The 27,100-nt window shown below is 41.6% G+C and overlaps 1 protein-coding gene across 2 annotated transcripts in view; it reads right to left on the bottom strand.

Annotated features, from left to right (window-relative positions):
- The window catches only part of ryr3 (ryanodine receptor 3), a 103,769-nt gene that overhangs the window by 28,796 nt on the left and 47,873 nt on the right, over positions 1-27,100 (bottom strand). For both annotated transcript variants that reach the window (XM_061753089.1, XM_061753090.1), the window contains exons 19-55: positions 26,675-26,867; positions 26,233-26,449; positions 25,048-25,152; positions 22,934-23,037; positions 22,016-22,099; positions 21,065-21,224; positions 20,805-20,949; positions 20,167-20,372; positions 19,653-19,827; positions 19,150-19,358; positions 18,781-18,944; positions 18,568-18,616; positions 18,305-18,465; positions 17,800-17,962; positions 17,181-17,267; positions 16,216-16,442; positions 14,179-14,391; positions 13,500-14,100; positions 13,003-13,203; positions 10,571-10,673; positions 10,353-10,487; positions 8,992-9,265; positions 8,793-8,907; positions 8,571-8,703; positions 7,145-7,248; positions 6,285-6,420; positions 5,900-6,083; positions 5,367-5,469; positions 5,148-5,268; positions 4,471-4,640; positions 3,588-3,808; positions 2,321-2,411; positions 1,872-2,012; positions 1,383-1,546; positions 1,090-1,168; positions 915-1,004; positions 666-806 (exon numbers count right to left, since the gene is read on the bottom strand). In XM_061753089.1, the coding sequence (XP_061609073.1) occupies positions 666-806; positions 915-1,004; positions 1,090-1,168; positions 1,383-1,546; positions 1,872-2,012; positions 2,321-2,411; positions 3,588-3,808; positions 4,471-4,640; positions 5,148-5,268; positions 5,367-5,469; positions 5,900-6,083; positions 6,285-6,420; positions 7,145-7,248; positions 8,571-8,703; positions 8,793-8,907; positions 8,992-9,265; positions 10,353-10,487; positions 10,571-10,673; positions 13,003-13,203; positions 13,500-14,100; positions 14,179-14,391; positions 16,216-16,442; positions 17,181-17,267; positions 17,800-17,962; positions 18,305-18,465; positions 18,568-18,616; positions 18,781-18,944; positions 19,150-19,358; positions 19,653-19,827; positions 20,167-20,372; positions 20,805-20,949; positions 21,065-21,224; positions 22,016-22,099; positions 22,934-23,037; positions 25,048-25,152; positions 26,233-26,449; positions 26,675-26,867 (5,969 nt within the window). The remainder of the gene's footprint in view (positions 1-665; positions 807-914; positions 1,005-1,089; positions 1,169-1,382; positions 1,547-1,871; positions 2,013-2,320; positions 2,412-3,587; positions 3,809-4,470; positions 4,641-5,147; positions 5,269-5,366; positions 5,470-5,899; positions 6,084-6,284; positions 6,421-7,144; positions 7,249-8,570; positions 8,704-8,792; positions 8,908-8,991; positions 9,266-10,352; positions 10,488-10,570; positions 10,674-13,002; positions 13,204-13,499; positions 14,101-14,178; positions 14,392-16,215; positions 16,443-17,180; positions 17,268-17,799; positions 17,963-18,304; positions 18,466-18,567; positions 18,617-18,780; positions 18,945-19,149; positions 19,359-19,652; positions 19,828-20,166; positions 20,373-20,804; positions 20,950-21,064; positions 21,225-22,015; positions 22,100-22,933; positions 23,038-25,047; positions 25,153-26,232; positions 26,450-26,674; positions 26,868-27,100) is intronic.

Here is a 27,100-nt window from a genome sequence, read left to right as displayed (position 1 = left end):
CAGGTATTTACTAACAGCAATCCTCTTTTCTTGATTGCCAAAAACAATTATCTCAGTTTTGTTGTGGTTTAATTGACGGAAATTTGGGCTCATCCAGTTATTCATCTGTTTTAGACAGTGACACAACACCTCAATTGAACTGTAGTCATCTGGAGACACTGCTAGATATAACTGTGTGTAATCTGCATAACTATGATAGTCAAAATTAAAATTCCGAAGAATTTGACCCATGGGTAGCATATACAGGCTGAACAGGAGGGGTCCAAGAACTGACCCTTGAGGGACCCCATAGGTCATTGCCACTCGATGAGATTGAACTCTTCCAATGGTTACAAAATAACTCCTTTCCTCCAGGTTGGACCTGAACCATTTAAGGACTGTTCCATTTAGTCATGCCCATGTTTCCAACCTGTTCAGCAGTATATTATGATCTACTGTATCAAAAAAGACACTAAGATCACTGAGATGAAAAATGGGTTTACGTTTAATATATTTCCGCCTTTGGAATTTTTTATGACAACAACTGGGAATGCTGGATTCCCTTGCATGCATTCTCTTTGGCATACAAATGAATGAAGTGAGCAAATATGAGATGTGTTGGACAGAAGTGGGAAACAGAGTCTGTAGCAACATATACTTTACGTCATAAATTAGCAGGACTTTACCTGTGTCTCCAAAATCTTTTGTTTCTCACTCTCGCGTTGTTGGCACATGGCCTCTCCCTCCTTGGTCCTCTCAATGTTCCAGTCCATCGCCAGCATGCTCTTCAACGACTCCCTCGCCGGCCATTGGTATGTTTCTTTCTCCTAACACAAAAAAAAAATGCTTCCATCTATTTCTAACTGCGGCTGTGCTGTATGAATAAAGCCCCAATATTTGTTTTAATGCTCCTTCTAGTTTTAGTGTGCACTTACCTTCTCGCTCAGAGATTTGTAATGCTTAAGCAGTGGATGCTTTTTGGCTTGCTCATCCATACTTTCTCCGTATTTCCACCCTGCTGATACCTGGAGGAGCATAACGTTGTGCAACACAAGACCGGTTCTCTCAACTGTGAACATGAGGTCTTACTTTACATCTGCTGGGACAAACCTTCTCTGAAGACCACTTGTCATGGGAATGCTCTGCATATTTGTTGGCAATGTACTCAAGTTTTTCAGGTAGGGAGATACTGCAAGGAGAGTGTGTTTCAGTATCTAAAATTAATGGGACATATGACTAATTTACCACACTAAATATAAATATTATATTATAAAATGTAAATATTTTACCTGTAAACATTCTGGATGGTCACTGAATACCTTTTTATTATTTAATACGTTGGTTTTAATAGTTCTTTCCATTATATCTCATCTTTTATTATATACAGTTTCTTATACACTTACTTGGCTGTGTTTATGGGTTTGGGGTCAAAGTTTCCCTGTGCATCAATAGATGCATGGTTATCCAGTGTTGCTCCTAAACTGGCATCCACAAAGTCAGGTGGCAGGGCTCCAGCAATGGCGCAAAGGCAGGAGTTGGCCATTTTGAACAATTCAGCATCATATTTCTACCAAAAGAGAGGACATGCAGCTGTTATGCAGGACATTGACAGGTCTACTTAGCAACTGGATTAATGAATTGAGCGGAGGATGCTAGTGAAAAAGGGGAAGAAGTGGGAAGGGTTGGCCTGTCACAGACTTATAAATGATTCATGTGTTTTAGCACCATTGCTCACTGCTCCGTCATTGAGCTTTCGCTTCACTTGCTCTGATTTCTAAGAATCAAGCTCTAAATTTGAAGGGCGGAGGGGGCAAAATAGAAGCAACCAACAGAGGACGGTTGTTAGACAATGAGTAAACAATTTCAATCTTAAGAATGATTTTTGTTTCTACCTTCTGAGAAAGTGAGTCAAAAATTCCCCAGAAGTGTTTCTTGGTGAGAAGGAGCTCCTCCTCTGAGGCTGTGCCAAAGCTGTTCATCCCAGATGGAAGACAATAGTACTTCCAGTTCTGTTCATAGTGGTTGGTCAGTAGCTACAGATCAAACATAAAGCAAAATGCTTAAAAACCTACAATCCAATCCATGATGTACAGACATTTTAAGTAGGATAACATTTTTAGACAACATTTATTCACAAAAAAATACATTACCAGTATATAAACACTATTCCAGCGACTTTGGTTCTGAATACATGTTCCTTCCTGGTTTAAGGTTACTGGCCAAACAAAAGTTTTGTGCACTGACGTGACCTGATTTTGAAGCTTTCAGTGGCATCAGCATGATTGATAGTTTCAGAGTATCATGATGGAGTCGGTGGGCCAAACTGTGTGCAGCATCTTACCTGTAGAGGTATGTTGCAGTATTCCGTGAGCATGGGAACATCAAACACCAAGCGTCGGAGCAGCTGCTGCATCATGGAGGGACGCAGATGCCTGTCATTTAAGGTTAAAATGTATATGAATGAATATATGATTTTAATGTAAAACAAGATATTCAGGAGTAATATACAGTACAATATTAGACAGAAGAGTGGAAAGAATTACCTCCCAAAATAATGCTGAAGCTTATTATTATTTATTATATTATTATTGTTGTTGGAGTTTTCAGTGGTACAAAAGTGCATTGCTGTTTCAAGTATTTTGCCCTTCTCGTGTATCACAGCACAGTTTAGCCCAGGAAGCGGAAAATGTTAGAAGAGAGTTGTTGCTGCATGAACACATGCTTACACGTTTACGGTTTGAACTATTAAAATAGGCAATTATAAACCCTTTTTTGGGGGGGCTCAATTACTCATGTTTTTTTCACTATTCGCGCCGGGGCTCAGTCCTTATCCCCAACAAATAGCAGGGCATTACTGTGTTTATTTCTCAAAGGATGAAAAGGCTTGACCAACTTCCCCACTAGGTGAAGCAACTAATCCTAATACTAGTATTACCTGCTTCCACTAAATGTTAAAAATCATGTGGAAATCCAGAAAATGCCTATTGGGGTAGAGTGGGGTCATCGATGACAATGCATTTGATTGTGTAGGGCAGGGGTATCAAAAGTTGTTGTTGTTTTTTTCCCCAAATTGAAGGATTCAAGTACCACTTTGACGTTCTTCTTCTTCAATCTATTTAGCATGGTAAAACCAATACATCAGTGTAGGTAAAGGTATGAAAAGCTATTAGCTAAAAGCCAAATATAATTATTACAAAAACAGCTTAGTGATAAAGCTATAAAGGATTTTGGGGTGTCCAGCGGCCTTGTATCCCACTGCAGTACATGTACCCTTAATCACATATCCACATTTAGAACCAAAACAGGAGCAAACCGTACTAATACAACAGAGAACAGAAATTGTGATCCCAAGGCTGATCTACTGATTGGTAGAAAACAAGGAAGAGAGAGACAAGAGCAAACTTCTATTCTCCTGCCTTGTAACCCATTGTAAAAGTAAGTAGTACAACAAAGGCAAATGACAAGAGCCATTTCAATTGTTAATTTTAAATTGTGCTGCAGGCTGCTTAAAAAGAGACGGCGGACCGCAAACGGAACCAGTGCCGTAGTCTGCAGAGCCCTGGTGTAGAATGAAACACCACTCGCATGTGTATCCTCTGCAGACTTACTTGCAAATAGCCAGAAGGCACTCCTGAATAACATCTCTCTGCGCTTTGGTGAGCGAGCGTCCTTTGGAGAGGCGATAAATGGTTTTTAGCGTGGCGTCGATCAGCTGCGTGTGGTGCTCGGTGCTGGCGAACAAGGCGGCGCAGCGGGTCAGCAGAGGCAGCAGAGCTGAGCCGATGTACCTGTTCATGGCCAACGCCGTCTCCGTGGTACTTAGCACTTCCTGTGGGACAGACAACGATGGACACACAGAATCAGAATCAGAATCAGAATCATCTTTATTTTGCCAAGTATGTCCAAAAAACACACAAGGAATTTGTCTCCGGTAGTTGGAGCCGCTCTAGTACGACAACAGACAGCCAATTGATAGACAACACTGTCAACTGACTGACGTGATGTAATGTACATGTAACCTGTATTGTAATGGGACTAATGAAGACATTAGTGATGCATGACTACACTCGGGTAACATGACTGAGAGGAGGGCCGATGATCATGGTGACTTACAGCATGCGACAAAAATTAAACCCAAGGACAATTGAGTTTGAAAAGTCAGATTTTCTCCTAATGACGCTGTAGCGCATCATTAGCGGGCAAGGCAACACAGGCTGAATATGAATTAGTTCTGTGAAAAGAAAATAGTAATTTAATTAGACTTTGTCAAATGAAGAAATATGTCATAAACAGATGTATTGAAAGTACTTGTTTGATGATGCGGTTAAGGTTTAGCTACTGATGGTGGTGGTGTCATACAGTACATTTAAATGAAAATGTATGAATGCTAAAGTTCACAAAGAGCCTGCTACTGGTCACAAAGACTACAGCTATGGACTCAACGATAAGTGGGTGAAGGCAAGACAGCAGACATGTTTGGTCCCTATTTACCGTGTCTAAAGAGGCAGCAGTTTGGAGGTCGGGCAGGAAGCCGACCTCCAACAGCTGGAGGAGGAAGCTCTGGTCCTCGATGCCGTACACCCTGTCCAGGAAGAGCACCATGGGGGCCTTGTGATCCGGACAGAAACAGGCTGACATATCGGGTTCTGTCACTTCGCCATCTGTAGGTTAAACACATGGTCAGTTAATTGCGGACGTCATATAGCAAATGTTTGTAGTATTAATTAAAGACTTGGAGACTGTTCACCGCTCCGGGTACAGACTGCAAATGAATGCCATTTATGTGAAACCACCACTGGCTAATTTAACTTAATCAAATGTGACATCACAATTTGGTAAAATTCAGAATGGCTTGCTCACCGTCATGGTTTCAGAAATGGGCAGATAACAAAGGATTTCCAGTATGGCTTTTGCAGGCGCTCCAGAAACCCAACTATCTGTAGCACTTATATAGTTTTGTACAATTTTTACCCTTTAAACCCAATAAAAAAATAGAAATGCATGGTCCTTGACAACCATGATATAGCTCAACATAATCCAAATTCTGCTTGCACAATAAATAGTGGATGCAGCAGCTGGGTTCCCCAGGTGGTTTGGTAATAACTGTTGACTGGGTGAATTTTGACATTATTTTTTACTAAAACTGATGACTTAATGAAGAAACTCACCTTTGTTAACTACAGGCTTTGTGAGGGGGATGCTGATGACGCCAACCAGGTCTGTGGTTGGAACCAGGGAGCGTAGAATGGCTCGAATACGCAGCGCTTCACCTTTACCTGCGTTGATGAGCTGTCAGAGACATAAAAACATTCAGGTGAGGAAATCTTGATGTGTGTGAGTCTAATAAAATGTGTATTTATTTTTAATTTTATTTTTTTTAGCCTCACATGCATCTCTGGGGCACAGCGACCTAGCAGGTCAATGAGGGCCGAGTAGAAAGACATGATAGAGTTCCCCATGTGGATTATTTCTTCCTCTTCTTCACCCGACCTAAAATACAGACACATGCAGTAACTACTGGAAACTTGGAAAGTAAAAACATCTGCATAACTCGCCTATTCCCGAAGAAGGGTGAGAATAATACAATGTCAAATAAAGTACGAGTGCAGGCAAAACTTTGCTATTTGTGAATCAAATATGAGAGTTGAACTAACGTTATTCAGCAGTCGACAGTAAATAACTGTCCTCATGATGGTTGTTTACCTGTATGTGTTTGCATTTGTCATGGCTGTCATCAGAAGTGAACTTTAACTCATCAGTAATGTCAATGAACAATATGTTCCGCTATGGCACACTACCAGAGTCAAATAGAAAGTATAATGTTGTGTCAGAAGCTATGCGAGCCAAACTAGAGATGCAACTGACTAACAATTGAGGCATAGTAAGATCACGGTTTTAGAAAAAGAAATTGGATTCCCACCCAGTCGTGATGGCAGCAGAAAGTTTCGGCAGGTCCAGAGCAGGATCCTCAGAGATCTCGATGGCCTCTTTCATGGCCGCCAACAGACCCTGGCCCCCCTCTCCCCTCAGAGCGGGGCCGAAACACTCGGGGCGTCGGATCAGCAGCTTCACCACCACGTTGGCATTTTCCTCAACACTCTCACCTGGGACGCACAAAGATTTTTCTGAATCATGATGAATGTTGAGTTTAATAACACCTAATAGAACAAGCCGGTCATGAAAATGTTCATTCATAATAGTCGTAGTGCTAGAGTACAGAAACGACTTCCAAATGTTTGTTTTTAGGTAATGTGTCAGCAATAAGACATATGGCATGCTTAATTAGCGATGGTCATTACACTTACCGTTGGAGAAGACCGCAAACCTCAGGAATGACAGGTAACGCTCCCCTTCTATGGGGTTCCATCCCAGGTCTGGGTAACCCTTGGCAACCAGCATGGCACAACTCTGAAGACCACATCCTGCGAGGTATGTCACCACCTACACACACACACATACACATGAACGCACACATGCAATTTCCCACCAGGGTACTTTAATAGTGTACTCTGTCAGTGACAGTTAGTTTGATGGATTTGCTGAGTAAGCGTTGTCTCACGGTACAAAGTCATACTTAATTTTTCTTCTGAGAAGGCGTGGGTGGCATGGGGCCTCTATTTACTGACTAAAAATGTATATATTCCATGATGATGCCTCGGGCTGCTTCTGTGTCTCATTCTAATCTGACAGGAAAACATTGAATATTTGGACATTGCCCTTTTTTGTCATGTCAAAGGCAATTTACAGCAACTGCATGAGAGTCCGAGTTTTTTATCAACTTTGCACTATTGCAAATAAGCAATTGGCAGCTGATTATTTGGATTAAACTCACCTCAAGAGTGGTATGACAAAAAAATAAAAATAAAATGTTAACTCAGAATTCTGCACTACACTCACCAAACATGTCGTTAAGTAGTATAGATCAAGCATAAGAAGTGTGTGATAAATGATCAATTAGTTTTAAAATTTCTGAGGTTTTAATGCAACAGCATGTTCATTGCTGTTATTTTAGTTATTCACCTGGCAATAATATATCTGAGAGTCCAAAAAAATATCTTTGTAAAGGGAAAATATTTGTATTTGTACTTAATGTTGTGACCAGTATATTTACTTTTCTCAGATGAAACACTGTTCTTATTTTCCGTGTTTGGAAGCAAAAACTAACCTTTTCTAGATCTGGTTCCTCCAGGGCCAGAGCGAGGCCATTATTGTCCATCACTGATGATGCGGCAACATCCAGCGGAGTAGATCCCCGCATTGCTTCAGAGGCTACAGACACACACAAGTGCACACACACTAAATAATCTCTTTAATTTCTACAGAGGAAAAAAACCTGAGAAACATTCCTGCCACTTTTGATTAAAAAGCTAGGAAGCAGAAGAAAACAGCAGTCGTGTGACTCATCAGTCCTGCCACCCTACCATAAATAACCTCCTGATTTTGCACACTTCCTCTCTGCTGTTATCCTGTTTGTATCAGTGGCAAGCCATCAAGATAATAGCTTGTATTATAGATTATTATTATCAACTGGCCACTAACACAGATTTCCAACACCTCTGCTGGCTGTGGTGTTTTTCTTGAAAGTCATAACTGTTGGCCACATTGAGCATTGTTTTCTTGGCTATAACTAATAATAACCACCATATAGAGCAGGAGTATCAAACATACAGCCCAAGGGGCCAATACCGGCAAAGGGTTACAATCTGGCCCGAAGGATGAATTTGAAAGTGAAAAAAAATACATGACATTGTGGTGGTGGGGACTAAGGATAAATTTGAGAATTTTTATGCAAATGGAGGGGTAATAATTCCTGTCTTCATAAGTTAATTTCATTTTAAAGTGCTATATTTTTCAGTTCCAAATACATGTGACTTAAAAGTTTTGTGTCTCAAAATACAATCAGTTATTATGGACACATGTAGATGTCAAACTGAAGCAACAATTTCTCAAGAAGTCCGAGGCTGATCATGTACAAGAAACACTTTTTTTTACTAGTATATTGAGTATGCTATGGTTTTAGTGGTCCTGTCCCGTTTGACATCAGAGTCGGCTCTATGTTGTCTCTGAACTACAATGAGTTTGACACCATTGAGCTGTAGTACAGTTGGTCCTTGGTTTTTTTATGTTCCCAAACATACGTCATTTTGAGGTGCTGAAAGATGTGCACGGTTACTTGTAATATTAGATTTTTTAAAGACATGTATGGCCCAGACGTGTTGTTTATACAAATACACTACTCACAAAATGTTGGAGCTATTTGGCTCTTGAGTGAAATTTCCAGATGAAACTAAAATGCTCAGGTTCAAGTGTGTTTTTCTTTTATCCTGAAATGTCAACTGAAAGCAAGTTCAATGTTTAAAATGTTACTGGCAAGATGGAAGAAGCTGTTGGAATGTCTGCTGGTTTTAGTTTGCATGGTTTATTTTGCATGTTTAGTTTGCAACATGGATGTTTTTGTAATTTGGGAGCAACCCAGAAAACCCAACCAAACAACCCTCCTAAGTGCTAACCACTTGTCCAGCGAGCCTGTTTGGTTTGTTTTCCAGACAAATCATAAAAAAAAAAAAACGTACCCATCCGTCACTACATACCCAGACCGACGCTGCTGTTCTCCAGCAGATAGCTTAGGTGGTCAAACATGGCTTTCTGGTTCTGGCGACTAATACGACAGAAGTAGCACAAAAAGCGACAACAGCTTGCAACCATCTTGGGGAAGGCAATTTCCTGTGGATGAAGAAGATCAATGAGAACAATCTGGAAGGTGCCTGATACACAACAGTATATTTTAAAGGGAGTAAAAACTGTAAACCCACCTGTGACTTGTCTCCTCCAAGCACGTTGACCATAACCTGCATTACGGTCTCATGCATGCCCAACACTCTCATGAGGTTTGGATGCTGGTAGAAAACCTTATTGTTCATTATGTCCCTAAATACACAGGGGAGATGATCTTGTGAAAGTCAGTTCATTTTGTCCATACTGCATATTGGGTCAGCAAACATATCATCCTACCCCAGTCCATCAATCATAAGCCTTTCCTCCTCCATGCCCATACGCACGGACAGCAGAGACCTGATCTGACCCAAGGAGGCCAGCAGGTTAATAGCATCCTGCACGGATGCAGCACTGATGGAGTAGGATTTCTTCATGGCACGAAGAAGCTCCCCGATGCCATCATACTGCCTCCTTAGCAGGCTGAACATCACTCGGACCAGCTCGGGATCTTGCATGTGGGTCTCCTGGGCCCAGCTGGTTATAGTCTGGGAGATCAGCTCCTTTAGATTGGCTATAGAGAGGAAGGGAGGGAGAACAGCATTTACTATCTATATATACTTGGTTTCTGTGATTTCATTATGTGGTCACAGGCCCAAGATTTACAAGGGTCAGAAATGCACAGAAGTGACATTGAATTGTTGACTAATAAAGTTTATTAAGCTATCCACCAACAAAAGTGCCAAAACTACAATACTGATCAGTTGTTTCATTTTCATTCGAAAAATAAATAAATAAATAAATAAATAAATAAAAATAATTTTAAAAATGTATGTACCAATCATTCGCATTTGGGTTTAAAGTGTTGTCCCAGTTTTACATCCTGCCACATTTTATTATAATTGAAATTATTACTCTTTATACATCCATTTTCTATACCGCTTGCATCAGTAGCCCATTTTGGGCAAGTAGCATGGTACACCCTGGATTGGTCACCAGTCAATTGCAGGTCATAGAAAATAGACAAACCATTAACACCTATGGAACATCTTAACTTAGTCAAGTCTTAAATAAACCCAACGTATATTTTTGTAATGTGGCAGGAATACGCAGAGAAAACCCACAGGGAGAACATGCAAAAGGAGTGCTGGAGCCGAGATTCGAACCCAGGATCTCTCGACTGTGGGCAGACAGGAAACAGGGTATTCCGTTCTCAAAAGACAATGATGAGTAAATCCCCCAAAAATTCTGTCACTGAGAGATAAATCTGCAGCGATCATACTGTGCTTTGATTGATGTGGCAGTAACAGTCTGATAGGAGAACATTGTGATTAACACTGATGATGATGATCAGAACCAAATTTAGAAACATGAAATGAGGTCATTGAGTCAGTCTGAATCACATCTTCTCTCCACCTTTGAAACTTTCAATGATTAACAGCAGACGTGGGAGTCTAGCATTAAAATTTATAGGAGAGTGTCTTACACAGGAAGTCCATTAGTCTTCTTTTATTCAGAACAGAAGAAAGAAATTGCTCTCAGCAGAGGAATGAATACTGGAACTGTCTGGCAACATCTTTCCTTTAAAAATTTGCTTAGACATTGTCCGTCTAAATATAGTCCATCTGCCACACTTGAGTTTAAACTACAGTATGACTCACTGGGGGAAGCCTGCTCTTTCTCTTCAGGTTCTTCCTCAGTCTTTTGAGGCGGACCCTTGATCTTGTAGAGCAAGGCCAAGAGACGACCTTTAATCGATGTGTCCTGCTCTTCCTCGTCCTCCTCCACTGGGATTCCTGCAAGGAGAGACCCATTTCAGTTCATTAAACAGGCATGCACACACCACATGAGCTGTCACCAGTCTATGAGTTGGACTCACCGCAGTGCAGCTGCAGTTCTTCATGGAAGCCATTGAGTTCTTCCTGGAGGTCCTCAGGACATGGGCAGTCATCGCCCGTGGTGAAGTTCAACAGGATGTTGATCTATCCAGAAAACAGACAAAGTAGCTAAAACAGTTATACAGTACAGTGAGTTGGTACAAATAGAAAGTGGCTGACGATTAAATCAAACAATGTGTAATCATTTTATTTTAAAGAAGAATAGTATGTGTCATTGCCAGGGTGAGCCTTGATCACCTAATTCACCTAATAAAAGTGGTGGAGACCGCTGTATTTAAAAGAGAGTTTTGCAGTTTAGGTAGCTCCGGTGGTTTTCACCATGCACAATTTGGGAGAGCACTGCAACCACAAAATGAAGTTTGAAATGGATGAGTTAGAGGAAATAAATCTATCGCTGTGATAATATTGGGAGAAGCCAGCACCCACATAAAAGCAATGTTTTGTTTTATTTAATCGCCTTAATTATATGGGAATTGGATCTATCTGCCCATTCTGCATAACAGTGCATATCAAACTTGCACCCGAAAAACTCTAGGAGAGGTCAGCACCAATAGTCACAGTTGGCTGAAAGAATCAATGCAGATGCAAGGAAATTCAGAATTCAAAGGGGTTTTGTTTTATGGCATGACTCCTTCTTGTGACTGGCTCCAAGTCAGCCCATAGATCATTCAGAAGCTCAAAAATTGCATGCGTGATTTTTTTTTTTTTTGCTCCTGGCATTTTAAAATTGTTCACACAAGCGGAAAAGATCAGTTCGCCCCCATCGACTAAGTCTCCTCTTCGCCACAGTCACCGTTACACACAGCGGTGCCTTGTTTACAGCTGCCTTTCAAACCAGTATTGAAAGATACAAAATTTGACACCACAATTTGTTACAGGTTTGATAAATCAAATTGTGTATAATAAATGTATTTATTTGCATATAGTTCTCCCACAATGCACAAAATTAACTGAATGAAATCTCGGGTGAAACTGGTTCCAAATTGTATGAGCAATTAAGTTGGCACTCGTTTTTGCAACCACAAACCTTCACTAAATTAGGCCCCTAGTGTCCGTACGCTTATCCAGATTTTAATCTTCTTTGGCCTGTACATCACCTCTCTGACAAAAATGTATTTTATCTGGTTTTGTATTTCTTTGCACAAACCTGCTAATTCTAACTATTCTACTGATTTATTGTCATACCGACATCAAAACACCAAAGTCAGTTGTGGCCCAAGACTTTTGCATGGTTCCTTGTGCTATCGTAAGGTTGCCTAAAAAGATACAATCCACTATTAAAACAAAAACCATATTTTTAAATACTTCTACAAAATACACGGCCTTCAAAAAAATTAAAAGAAACAGTAAACTCGTATGCGTATCAGAAAGACTGCTGTCGACCAGGACCGATTATATAGTGTAGCCATCAGGCTGGGCTAATTGGCAAGGTTTTTGAACTTCAGAGGAAGTGCAACACTGCGACAGTGATCTTTGAGCCACAGCAGCACCCTGACGACTACCAAGTGGTAAGAATAATGAATTCTTGTGTCGATGTCTATCTCAGCGAGAAAGATGCTTGGTATATGTGTACTAGTCATTGGGTACTAAGACCTGAGCCTATGCTACAGTTAGAATACACAAGGCTGACTAACCGCTGAATGCCGATCATTCTCATGGACGGAAACAGCTATTATAAAAGATTACAAAACAATCTCTAAAGAACCAAAAAAGGACAATTGATAAGGGAGCTAAAATACTCTATGATCAATGGCCTTTCCATCATCAAGAAGCATGTTTTTTTCCCCTCCCAGTAATTGTCTGAAGTATAATTATACATGCAGACAAAGGGGGAAAGGAAAAACAATCACCATCCCTTATTTTATAGAATGTTGTAATTGGCTTAGCCGCGATTAAATATAACCTTTGGTTTCATCAGTTAACTCAATGCTGGCTTACAATGAACGTTTGGTTTATTAAATGTCCAACCCATTGCAATTAATGTTCATGTTAACCTTGAAATGAACTTGTACACAATTCTTAGGATTTAGAATGGTAAAACCAAATGTGGTTTTGACATATTTTTCATTTATCGTACTCAATATAAGATAACTTCTATGGTTGTCAATTAATTCATTAAGTGTTAAGTGTTTGCACATTTCTATGTTGCTGTTGTTGTGTACCTCCAAGTTGAGAGCTGCTTTAATTAAAACATGGAGCACGTCTGGTCCACGCTATGAATTTAACCTTTGGGGACTGAGAGCAGTTTACTTTTCCACCAGTTCAGACTTTCATCTCAGCCAGCTCACCAATTTCAATTTAGTGTGACATGCCCAAGATATTCTTTGGGAATACAAATGAAGTCTTGGAATAAACAGACTCAAAAAAGCAGCAACGAAATCTCTGCGTTCAGCATTCACGTTTATGTTGTTACCTGCTCTTGAGGAGGTGAGCGGAACTCTTTGGTCTTCTTGGCCGTGACGGCGGCGGACATGTTGAGCGCCAGCATGAGCTCATTGTAGCGGAACTTCTGGTTGTACTGCAGCTTGGACACAAAGTTGTCAGAGAAGGAGACAATGGCCTCGATGCGGTGCTTCAGCTCGCAGTCACAGAAGTAATGCAGCAGCTCGCACATCTGCAAAAAAAGGATGTCATTTAGAAACTGGAATAGCACTCAGCAGAAATCAAACCTCTGCAAAGACTGAATAATTCATCTGACCCCTTTTGATTGGAAAATTGATTGGATGGACATTATGAAAGGAAGCTGCAAAGGGAAGAGCGTTCCTGTTGATGTAATGGCCTAATATCCCATTATCCCACATTTCATGGGGCAAACATGAGCTTTTTGCAGCTATTTTTAAACTAAATTGTGCATGCGCATCAGGGGCGATTCTAGGGTCTGATGCGCATTTACATGATCACTTGTCTCACCTGCCGTTTGACAGACTCGGGCAAAGACTTCTCCAGAAGACCGCGGACCACCGCCTTGCTCTCCTTCCTCTCCTCTTCTCCCGCCTCCATAGCCTTCTTTTCATTCTCGTTCACCTCCTCTTTCTCCGCGGCATCAGACATTTTGTCCACCTTCGCCGCCTCACCCTCCCTGAACACATTGGGATCGATCAGGAGGAGAATCAATCTCACCTCCTCGCTGTTTAAGACACCCATGATCAAGAGTGTTCCGATCAGCTTGAGAATGGGGACAAACTGGAACTCCACACTCCCGCCCACTGGGTCTCTTATATGGATGCCGCCGCCCTGCACGGCCTCTGTAAGCATGCTGATGGCCTTCTCTTTTAGGACGCCCAGGGGTATTTGGGGACTGTGGAGATACTGCTGACGCTTGGTGCTGATGATACAAGCAGGGGAGAAGTTGACCCTTGGCTTCAGGGACGTGCTCAAGCTTACGCCAGGTAGCGAGTGCTTTTTCGACTCATTGGGGAACAGCTTGATTGAGCGCGTCTCATCTGTCACGGGGATGATGAACTCATTGTTCATCATCAGGCGAGCCTCTTTCGCCGTTTCAAGATGGATGCTGGAAGCGAGAGTAACAATCAGTGCTGCCATTCACAAGTCTGACAGGACTGCTCATTAGGCCCATCAGCTAACAAACCTGATGAGAACATTATAGAAGCCTTCCCTCAGCATGCCAGAGAGATACTGATTGTCGATTGTATAGAGGAGCTGCGATTGGTCCAAATGGCTGCAGAGAGCGTGAGCTACACGAGTGTTACCAAGGGCACAGAGGGCACAGTACAGCTTGAGTGTGTGATAATGGAACTTCCTTAAGTCTTCATGTTCTGATAACTCCAAAATGTCCAAACACCTGAAAAAAGCAGATAAAAAGAGGTGGGTATGAAGCAGCATCTCACAAAAATTGCTGCATCAGAGCCATAACAGATCATCAGATCAGCATTTTATACAGAGCACAGCGAAGTGGGCTGTTACCACAACTGAGTGTGATTTCACACAGTGATGTGACATCCCACAATCAGAAAATATGTGGTGACAAGTAAATGATGACTACACTTTTTCACAGGGTGCGCCCCACCTGTTATGGCTCTGGTACTACTTTTGAAGGTGGAACATTGCTGGTTTGACCACCATTATGTGTCAGTGTCATTTATAAAGATCGGTGACATCAAATAAAAGTTGGACAAATTATACGTTTTACCAGCAGTGTAAAAGAGCTTTTTCGTCTTCCCTTTGATTGACAGGTAATCAGTCCAGGGAGTACTCTGTTCCCACCCTAAGTTAACTGTGGTAGACTCCAACTTTCATGTGATTGCGAATAGCAGTATAGAAAAACACGGATGGATGAAATTTCATGTGAGGTGTTTGTATTCGTAGTAGTATTAGTAGTTAGTAGTGTAACATTTGTATTAGTGAGGTTATATGGTTGTCTTGAAGCACTCCCATCCATCCATCCAGCTTTGGTTTATCCAGGGTCTGCTCGTGGGGGCAGTAGCCTAAACAAGGAAGCTCTGACTTCTCTCTCCCCAGCCACTTTGTCCAGCTCTTCCCAAGGCATTCCCACGCCAGCTGAGAGATTTAGGCCTCTATTTTCGTGATCTGCATAAATCCGGCGGGGCGGGCTGCGTAAAGCTTCGCAGACGCGTGTTAGAGCAGGTGTTGGTAATTTTGCAGATGAGCGCAAGCTGGCGTATTTAAAAGAGGGAGGTCTGTGCAGCTGTGGTGCGTGAAGAGAGCCGACTTCAATCATGTCCATTCAAAGTAGCTCCTCTAATTTCCTTAAAATGTGGCGCACTCACAGTGTCTTTGCAGAGGTGGACGATGCGTAATCGCAGCGAACTGTGCATTGTCACTGCTCTTGGACAGTGTGGCAACAGACAATGTGAGTGGGTACCCTAATTAAATACAGTATGAGCTGGTGATAACCGCTGGCGAATTTAAATCTGTCAGTGGACCTCATGTATCCATCCCCACCCCCGATCGTTCGTCTGCCCTGCCCCATAGCTGTGCCAGCAATGCGGCATGATTACAAAATACATTTGATTGCAACTAAATTGTCACTACGCCGCACATGTTAAAGGACACTCTGTTGTGCCTCAGCGCCCAGCTTGTCGCAGATTGGTCTGCGAAATTGGCAACCATGCACCACAAGTCTTGCAATGCACGAAAATCAGGATCCGCCAGGAATTGTGCTCCTCCGATGCGGTGTCTCGAAAAACAGAGCCAATAGTCTCTCCAGCGTGCCTACCCTGAGGCCTCCTCCCAGTGGGACGTGCCCAGAGCACCTCACCAGGGAGGTGCCCAGGAGGCATCCTAACCAGATGCCCGTGCCACCCTATCTGGTTCCTTTTCAATGCGGAGGCGCAGCAGCTCTACTGAGTCCCTCCCAAATGACCAAGCTTCTCACCCTATCTATAAACTAATTTGTATTAGTCACTATTCACAGCTCGTGAGCATTGGTGAAAGTGGGAACTTAGAGCGACGGGTAAATCGAGAGCTATGCCTTTTAGCTCAGCTGCTTCTTCACCATGAAAGACTGATGAGAATCAACTGCAGATGCTGCAATGATCCGCATCTCAATCACCCGCTCCATTCTTCCCTCACTTGTGAACAGGACCCCAACATAAGTGATATTTCAAGTACGGTTTCAGTTTTTGAATATTTAATCTCACGCCACCTATTTTCTTCTGGTATATGCACAGCCATCATCTGCAGTGGTTCCAAGCACTGCACCACCCAGCCGTGTCTCTCGCTGACTCGAGCGGTCTCCACACTGAGGAAGGTGTTTGGCATGCGGCTCCACAGCACCGCCACAATGGTCTGGACGTCCAGTCGTGGCGGGCACTGAGGCACCGGGTTCCTGTGCTCACTCTTAAATATAGCAGAAGAGATTGGCATGGCCTCCTGGGAATAAGAGGCAGAAGGCAAAGAATATAAAGGCAATGTAATCACATGAGACTCAGTCAGTATCTAAAAGGATTAACTCAAATGTGCTGAGCTTTGTCTTTTTGTGTGATGCCACAACAGACGAGTAACAGTAATTCCAAAGATAAGAAAATGTAATGAATGTGGCAGAACAGGAAGGTGTCAGAAAGCGGTAAACTCTTTTCTGGTTACGAGTGCAATATTTCTAAAGCGACAAGAAGTCATCAATAATAATTAAACCATGACTGCATTTATGTAATGTATGTGAAGAGACTCACCTCCCAAGCACAAGCAGTAATATCCATGTCGATTTATTAGTGAATACACCACTTTTACTAGTATACTGCGGTTAACTTATTTTTACACCTTTATGATGGTTAAAAATGTTTACACGTCGCAAAGTTCAGGGAAATTGTTGTTATCGTCCATTGTCTGCTCATTTCCATTTGTTAATTTCATTTTATACGTGTATGACAGTCAAGAATGCTAATTAAAATTACCTATATAGTTAATCATGGTTTTATAAAGTTGTCAATTTCTCCTTTGAATGGACTTCCATTTTTTCCTATGGGATTTTTTTTCCAGAATCTTAATATATTCTACCATTGTCCTTGAATGAATTGTTTGACATTTGGAGTTCCACTGTACATAAACATAAACATAACATACAAGCATTTATCATAGTAACTGTAAACTTATTCACTGTGAGATACAAACCTTAGTCTTGACAAATTCAAACTGAAAAAGGTTTGCACTGGTGGGCCGTACAAACACAGCAGGGAACAGCTTGGTATTTGGCTCCACCTGGAAACAAGAAAGTGCATTTAGAGAACTCAACTCAGCTCATATGGTGGCTCATACAGTAATGGGGTATGACACTTTTCATCAGCGCTTTGATTCCCAGAAAGGACTTTCCAGTTTCAACATAGGCAATGAAACCTTTTCAACGCATGTGGTCAATATCGATATAGGCAGGTTTCAGCGTATTAAAAAGCCCAGACCTGAAACTGAGGTGCGACGAGAGTGATTTTGCAGGCGTGTTTTCGATGGAAAACACACTGGAATTGAGAATTTTCATGGTTCTGCAGGAGTAATTTACTGCAGTGCAAACATGTTTTCCTGTAGGGAAGACAAATTGCTTGAATGTTTGTTGAATACAAAGGTGTCCAGGGTTTATTGTTATGGAACTGAGAGCAATAACCAGTGTAAACCTTATATTATAAAATGAATACAGAGCAGCAGTGTTCGAAATGGTAATATAATGTAAATATCTACTGCAAACAAATAGTCTATATTTATGTTTTAATTTCTATTGTCATGCTCGACTCCTATTTACCTGATAAGTGGTAGACAGCTCCTTGCCGTTGGCAGTGAAGGAGACGAGGCCGGTAGCCAAGTCCATCAGACAGCCAATCTCCACGTCAGAGTTGGAGCGGCCGGATGAAGAAGGGCCGAGTGCGTCCGCTCCACACACCATGTAGCAGTTACTTCTCTGGACACTAATGTCGATAGTAAGAAAAAGAGTGCTGAGAGGGCAGGCAGCCACCATTTGTCTGCATTACTGAGTGAACAGCTATGAGCTAGGAGCTTTAATAGATAAAAGGTTTCATTCAGATCAAGAATTCCTGCTGGAGCCGAAGGAACAACATGCAAAGACTACATATTATTGCCTTTATATTCAGTTTATCCCCAGTGATTGCCCACTTATTAAAACATCTATGGATTTTAAATTTCATTTCTGCCCTTGACTCCAATGTATCTTCATTAAACAGAAATGTCTCCCCACTATTGTAAGCCCAACATGACGCCCCCACCACTCATGATATAAACAGGGGACTTGCCTCTCATGGACCCGGCCCCTTTCATCACCCAAGGTGACCGTGACTGTTCTCGTCTTGTTGAGGTTGAAGTTCTTGGAATAGTAATGATAGTCCGGCGTGACCCAGCCCACCCACACAGACGCAGGGTCCTGCCCGGCAAACACTCGCACCGAATGGTAGTACTGTCATGAGCACATGCCGCAGAAAACAAACTACCTTTAGCAACCATTCGCAATACTATTCATATGTTAAGTTTGATAAAAATACTGTAACGTTTAATTTACAGTTGTGACACTCCCATAGTCCATAGCGCCGTCTTCTTTTGGAGGACGGCTGCAGAGAACAAATGATTTAAGCCGGCGGAGCATATCATTACAAATTAAAACAAAGTGATCACATCAATCAATCTGGCATTGCCACGAGAAAAATGATTGCTTTAACTTCAAAGGGGGAAAAAAATGGCAATTTGATGTTCAAATTTAGCAAAAATGCCACACCTGAGTTTAAATGATTCCTCGAGTAGCATGTCTGCAGAGAAGAATTCCACAGGCATGCTCAGTCGGCAGTAGATCATTTCATTGTTGCTGTACTGGGTGCCAAATGTCTTGTGGGTGACCTTAAGGCAGGGAGGGCTGTCCACTGTCCCGTCAATCCTCGTCACCTGACGACACGACCCCAATGAGAAATCCGAATTGAGAGAATAAATATATTTGGTTGGTCATCTTTATTTGTATACAGGTAATTACACAAACTCAGTTGCTGTAAGTGCAATGGCTAAATGTGATAATATACAGCAATACCTTTATCCATACAGTATAAATAAGGCCAACAAACAAACAGAGACTTTTTTTCCCCCTTGAAATTACCTCAATATCCCTGTGATCCTGGGGTACATTGACAAAAGTGGGAAGGCGTTTGCTACACCACATGGTGACCTCTCGGTTCATGTTGACAGCGAAGGGCTCGAAGCCCTCCTGGAGGCCACACATGGTGTAGTATTTAAAGGTGCTGGCATCCTTCCCAAGGTTCATGCGTCCCGTCTGAGACATGCCCACGCTACACACCGGGATAAAACCTGGGGACGGAGGGCGTTTGTTTACCAGTTAGTCTTTAAGAAGCAACCATTTGATAATAACAAATACCAGTTTATTATTGTAGTAGTGTTATGCACGTGTTATGTTATTTACTTTGCTTGGATTCTGTTGCTCAGTGGAATTTTGGCTGAGGAAAATAAATAGCTTTCCATCCTGAACACGTTTTACCTAATTCTGTTACGCTGTGTTAACAGTGTTTAGAAGTCAATCTTTTTTTTCCGTTGTTGAATAACATAAGGGGTAAAGTAAAATTCATTCAAGTGTGGAACTCTCACCATCTTCTGTTTCAAAGTCAGTAAAGCAAAGCTCTGAGCCTTTGTTGGTTATCAGGAGTTCGCCGTTCAGGGTAAAAATCATCGATTTGTCCACCATGTTGATCATGCATCCCACTACGTCTCCTTTTTTCCACGGATGCCCAAAGTAGCGGCTCCCTGCATGTAAGCGTCGACCCTTGAGAAAATAAACAAAGTTGATTGTCAAAGTAGTAATTAAAAAGAGTAAGCAAATATTCTTGTGATCATGTCCCTTTAAAAAAGTGTTTCCCATCCATCTATTTTCTGTATCGTTAATCCTCATTAGGCTGAGAGACCAGCTACTCCCTGGACTGGTCGCCGGTCAATCGCAGGACAGTCAAACAACCATTCACAATTACATTAGCATTTATTGTCAATTTTGAGTCTTCAATTAATCTGTGCATGTTTTAGAAAACTGAGAGAAAGGATAAAAAAAAAAAAGAGAGTGGCGCTGAGCTCCAAGCTGATGGTTGAGATTGCGCAATATGCGGTTTACCTTGTATCCATCAAAGACAAAGGCTTGGTCGTCTGTTCCTAGCTCCACATCAGGTCTGCAGCCAGGTCTCGCCCAGCCAACCCTCATATCGCCTCCACTCCGGGCATCGAACTCGAAGTACCACTTTCCTGTTATCACGGCGTACGTTTGCTCCACGCGGAAGAATCGCAGAGTCTCAATGCTCTGATTGTCCGCCATGTGGACAGCTGGGAGAAATCATTCAAAAATAACATCACGTTATCCCCATAAGAACACAAAAAATTGCGTTTAGATTGCATTTTCATAATCTGTATAGAAAATATTGACAGAAACAAATCAATAGTAGTTTATTATCTCAATGACTGCATATGCTGACCAGCAAGCCTTCGGAGGCTTTATAAAATCAAGGGGAATACTCTATTCACCATCAAAAGCATCTCACACGTGAACACGTGTTTTGACTTTTAGATAACTGAAAACACATTGCTGCTTTCTGTATCATTGCCCTTGTTGTTGTTTTTTTTGTGTGTGTGCCTTCTGCTTAAAGTTCCTTACAATTAGGGTTACATCACATTCTGTAGCTTTGACCTGACATCGCGTCACTGAATGGAATAAACTAATTCACTGAGAGTATTATTAAGTCTCTCAAAGTTTCTTACCCTCCTGGTCTGGAGGGTCGATGCCATATCCATAGCCAACCATTGTCCTGATGGCCTCCCTCAGACTGTCTCTGTTAGACTTCTTCGTGCGCTCATCAAGTAAAGCATATGGCACCAGGCGAGGATTACGCCTGCTCTTTAAATCCTGGCACAAACAAACAATTAGCTCTAAGTTGGCCAGTAGAATTTTAACAAGCTTTATGCCATTCTCTATTAAGTCAACTTCAAGCCAGCGTAATGGGGAGAAAACAGATTTCTACCTGCTGGATTCCATATGTCCATCCTTGTTTGATTCTGTCTTTGGCCCACACGTTGTGTGCATTTTCTGCTAGCTTGTCAACGAGAACCTCCTGACCTGCAGTCAGCTTCACATCAGAAAGGTCCAGAGGGGCAGGCTTATATCCACTGGACATCATGTAGCTGGAGACAAACAAATAATAATTGTGGTGGTAGGCAGCACGTTTGTCTCAGAGTTCTGAGGCCGGGGGTTTGAATCTCGACTGCGACCTTCCTATGTAGAGTGTACTGTACATGTTCTGCTTGTGCGGCTGTTCTCTGAAAAATTGGTCAAAATGTGCTCATTTTATTCTCATAAAATAACTGAATGTGAATGTTTTGAATAAGATAATTAATGATAATTATAAATACCTTTAAAAATGAAAATGAATTACTATTAAGTTCATTAATTTGTTATTTAACAAATAAATCTATTATCTGTAAAAACAAAAATCTAAATATATTTATATAAGTTATTGTTTAAAATGAACTATTTTACATATTTTACATGCACATTTTAAATCTTTTTTTTTCTTTCTTGCCCCGTCTAAAAATGACCTGGTCCTTCTGTCTGTTTTTTAAAATGTCTGTTTTTCACACAAGCGTTTGCCACCATGCGTTTGCCACAAGCGTTTGCCACACATGCGTTTGCCACAAGCGTTTGCCACACAAGCGTTTGCCACCATGCGCCCCTCCCCACTTTAAATTGTCCATAAATGTGAATTTAATTGGTTGTTTATCTATAGTTGCCCCGTGATTGGCTGGTGATCAGTCCAGGATGTACATCATAAAGTGTATTATGGCAAATATAGTTTATACTTTATTTTAAACTGTAACTATGTACCATTAAAAAAGATTGTGAAGCTGTGATTTTTATATTTTTACCTACTTTTATTCTACAAATGAAAACACAAAAGTGAAAAATACTAACTTACTCTTTGGGAAGTTTGATATTCTTCAGATCGTCCTCTGCATGAATGTTGACCTGGGCAACATGGCATCCAAGAGCCATGAGTGTCCTGAAAATAACATCACATTAACAGATTTAGATTATGATAGATAGATAGATAAATAGATAGATAGATAGATAGATAGATAGATAGATAGATAGATAGATAGATAGATAGATAGATAGATAGATAGATAGATAGATAGATAGATAGATAGATAGATAGATAGATAGATAGATAGATAGATAGATAGATAGATAGATAGATAGATAGATAGATAGATAGATAGATAGAATTTGAATTTATGATGCATTTGCCAATCTTTTCAAATGTGACAATGGACCTGTAGGAGGCACCAGACAAAAGGCGAGGTCACTTTATTGAGCCAAATCAAATGTTTTAGTGTGACAGGAGCCAGCAATTGGCTGAGATCAGCTTGGAAGCAAAGGTTTCTTCAACATCAATACTGGAATTCACTCAGAAGATTATAAGCATTGCTTTTATCCATCCATCCATTTTCTGAGCCGCTTCTCCTCACTAGGGTCGCGGGCGTGCTGGAGCCTATCCCAGCTATCATTGGGCAGGAGGCGGAGTCCACCCTGAACTGGTTGCCAGCCAATCGCAGGGCACATACAAACAAACAACAGTCCCCAATTAATGCATGTTTTTGGGATGTGGGAGGAAACCGGAGTGCCCGGAGAAAACCCACGCAGGTACGGGGAGAACATGCAAACTCCACATAGGCGGGACCGGGGATTGAACCCCGCTCCTCAGAACTGTGAGGCTGACGCTCTAACCAGTCGGCCACCATGCCGCCAGCATTGCTTTTATTCTCACCTAAATGTGCTCTCACACAACATTTAATGAGTGGCCTTCATGAGACTGTTTAGTAAGGGGCCATACTTAAGTGTTTCGCTTGACATTTGCAGGTTGTAGCTTCTTTCCGTTTCAGGCAACTTGGTAAAATCAACAAGGCATGGGTGCTGCCTCTTGTTATCATCCCGAACCTGGGATGAAAAATAAATAGAGGAAAATTAGGATTAATATCTAATACTGGCTATCAAATATGTACATTTTACCATTAAGAAAAGGCTAACACATTTCATGTGAAGTACAAACCCAATTCAATGAAGTTGGGACGTTGTATTAAACATAAATAAAAAAAGAATGCAATGATTTGTAAATCATGTTCAACCTATATTTAATTGAATACACTACAAAGACAAGATATTTAATGTTCAAACTGATAAACATTATTGTTTTCAGCAAATAATCATTAACTCATAATTTTATGGCTGCAACACGTTCCAAAAAAGCTGGGACAGGGTCATGTTTACCACTGTGTTACATCGTCTTTTCTTTTAACAAGATTCAATAAACGTTTTGGAACTGAGGACACTAATTGTAGGTGGAATTCTTTCCCATTCTTGCTTGATGAACAGCTTCAGCTGTTCAACAGTCCGGGGTCTCCGTTGTTGTATTTTATGCTCCATAATGCGCCACACATTTTCAATGGGAGACAGGTCTGGACTGCAGGCAGGCCAGTCTAGTACCCACACTCTTTTACTACAAAGCCACACTGTTGTAACACATGCAGAATGTGGTTTGGTATTGTCTTGCTGAAATAAGCAGGCTCTTCCATCAGAATCAGAATCAGAATCAGAATCATCTTTATTTGCCAAGTATGTCCAAAACACACAAGGAATTTGTCTCCGGTAGTTGGAGCCGCTCTAGTACAACAGAACACTTTGGAGACATAAAGACATTGACAAAAAACAACAACAAACAACAATTGTACAAAAAGATGCAGAGTCCTCTAGCACTTAGAGCAGTTCGAATGGCTAATATCGCAATAGTCCGGTGCAATGACCATTGTGCAAAGGGCACTGAGACTTCAAGGAGTGTATGCGGTTTAAAGTGACGAGTAGTGCGATAATCTGGGACAATGATTGTGCAAATGTTACATGAAATAGACGTTGCTTGGATGGCAGCATATGTTTCTCCAAAACCTGTATGAACCTTTCAGAATTAATGGTGCCTTCACATATGTGCAAGTTACCCATGCCATTGGCACTAACACAGCCCCATACCATCACAGATGCTGGCTTTTGAACTTTGGGTCCATAACAGTCCGGATGGTTCTTTTCCTCTTTCGCCCGGAGGACACAACATCCACAATTTCCCAAAACAATTTGAAATGTGGACTTGTCAGACCACAGAACACTTTCCCACTTTGCATCAGTCCATCTTAGATGAGCTCGGGCCCAGCGAAGCCGGCGGCGTTTCTGGGTGTTGTTGATAAATGGCTTTTGCTTTGTATAGTAGAGTTTCAAGTTGCACTTACAGATGCAGCGCCGAATTGTATTTCCTGACATTGTTTTTCTGAAGTGTTCTTGAGCCCATGTGGTGATATCCTTTACACATTGATGTCGATTTTTGATGCAGTGCCCCCTGAGGGATCGAAGGTCATGCAGTGATTTCTCCAGATTCTCGGAACCTTTTGATGATATTATGGACCGTAGATGATGAAATCCCTAAATTCCTTGCAATTGTACATTGAGGAACATTGTCCTTAAACTGTTTGACTATTTTCTCACGCAGAGGTGAACCTCGCCCCATCTTTGCTTGTGAATGAGCAATTCGGGGAAGCTCCTTTTATACTCAATCATGGGACCCACCTGTTCCCAATTAGCCTGTTCCAAACAAGTATTTGATGAGCATTCCTCAACTTTCTCAGTCTTTTTTGCCACCTGTTCCAGCTTTTCTGGAACATGTTGCAGCCATAAAATTCTAAGTTGATGATTATTTGCTAAAAACAATAAACTTTATCAGTTTGAACATTAAATATCTTGTCTTTGTAGTGTATTCAATTAAATATAGGTTGAACATGATTTGCAAATCATTGTATTCTGTTTTTATTTATGTTGAAGACAATGTCCCAACTTCATTGGAATTAGGGTTGTAGATCGGTTCTGCTCGAGTGATGTATTCGGTGTGACACTGTGCAGCAGGTGTACCTTGCCGTACGTCCATCCTAGCTCGATCTTGTTCATACCCCACAGTTCGTGAATGTTTTCTGCCAGCTTGTCTCGGATGTTGTCCATGTGAGGCGGAAGAACAATCTGCACAGACAAGGGGAATGGATGGTTCAGCATGTACCCCGCCTCCTGCCCGATGATAGCTGGGATAAGCTCCAGCACGCCCGCGACCCTAGTGAGGAGAATCGGCTCAGAAAATGGATGGATGGGATGGATGGATGGATGGATGGATGATATACCTTCTATTTGCTCTGGTTTCAATTTAAGTTAAAAATGTCCAACTTACTTTTGATAGTGTTACTCTTTGTTATATTATTTAGTATTATTCTCATATTGTTGTGAAAATACTGTACATTGTTTTAGGCCTGCCATACACTGAGTGATGTGGGTAAACCCAAGTGACCTCTCGCGCAGTGTACGGGGTTCAGCAAATAGTTCGCTGTGTGGCCGATAACTTGGCCGCTGGTTTTGCCGATTCACATTTAGTAACATCGCAGATTACAACCAATCAAAATGCACAAAAACTTTCACACACGGCAACAATGCATTTCCAGGTTTTAAGATAGCGGGACCCAGCTGGCCGCCGCCAAGCCATACAAATAGAGTACATAAAGTAAACATAGGTTGTGTTTTACAACATTACTCACTGTGACTTTATTTATAATTTCATATGTACCTGTGGATGAAATTACAAAGCTTGCAGTCATTTTCGTCAAAATTAATGCGAGCGATGTATGTATGTTCAAGTGACTTGAACCTCTCAATATATCCCCATGCTTGCTTTTATTCTCGCCCACATCCTCTCTCTATAACAAACTGCTTCTTCTTTGACTGCCGAACTATCTTTTTATGGTTTAATAAAAGTAATACAGTGTAATATACTGTATGTGGAAACTCAAAAGACTGGCAGTTTAATATCACAGGGTGTCCATGGATCAAATCGCTCAAGTGCGGGTGTGAGTTGCCAACTGTCATTTTTTGTGATGGTCCAGTCCAAGTCGTGTTTGTCCACATCGCGCAATGTGCGGCAGACTTTATAGTATTTTCGTCAACTCAAGCACTTTAAAACATTGACGCCACAACATTAAAATGATAGTACATATTAAAGATGCTGAACAAGCACCAATGGTATTAAATGCGTTATGAGCATAGAAGTCCCCTCACCTGGCTGGTGTCAACCGGAGTGGGGATGAAGGAGGCCTGGGAAAGAAATTGGGTCGTTCCCAACAGGTCTCGGACTCCTTCGTGATCCCTCTTGTACTCCTTCACAGGCTCAACGTGCATCTTCTCCTTTGGCAGCAGCGCCTCATAGCACGGAGAGTAACCGGCTGGGGGTAGGAACTTGAAATCTCCATGCCGTCCACCCAACAAGAAACGCACTCTGGTGAAGCAAGAGGTGACATAACACTACGTGACATTACGCAAGAAAATATGAGACTCCCCTTCACTGTGGGTTTTTGTTTCTACTCAATGTTTGGGACTCAACTTCAGCAAATAGCACTTAACACGCATCTGCTATTACGTAATAATGCCCCAGTGGAAAGGAAGCCATTAAGCAGACTTCACCCACTTTGCCTTCTTTTGGTAACTTTCCAGTGAAACATACTTGGCACCAGCAGAGAAGCTGATGACAGGAAAAAAGAATCCATCCGTGTTGAAGTCTTCAAACATGCCCTGCACAGGCTGCCCGTTGATCCTAAAGGACATGCTGGGGGAGCCTAAGTCCAGACAACAACTAACCACGTCATCTGAGGTCAACAGGTGCTGGTTAATAGAGGCCACCGCCCGCGGGATGCGACCTAAACAAGAGGAGGTACACATACACACAAGGAGGAGAGATGGGTGGTTAGGCAGGAGAGTCATCCAATCCAAATTTGAATTTATCGAAAATGGACAGATAAGTTCGTAATTGTTGTGTTATTGTTGGCTATAATCATGATTATTTCCATTTATATGCTTATTTTTTATTAATACCTTTAAATTTTTATTAAGCTAATATCCATTTTGCTTTAAAATGTTTAAGCCTTGGCAG

This window comes from Phyllopteryx taeniolatus, chromosome 18 (genome assembly GCF_024500385.1).
Source record: "Phyllopteryx taeniolatus isolate TA_2022b chromosome 18, UOR_Ptae_1.2, whole genome shotgun sequence".
NCBI lineage: Eukaryota > Metazoa > Chordata > Actinopteri > Syngnathiformes > Syngnathidae > Phyllopteryx > Phyllopteryx taeniolatus.
This window is presented reverse-complemented; position numbering and strand designations above follow the sequence as displayed.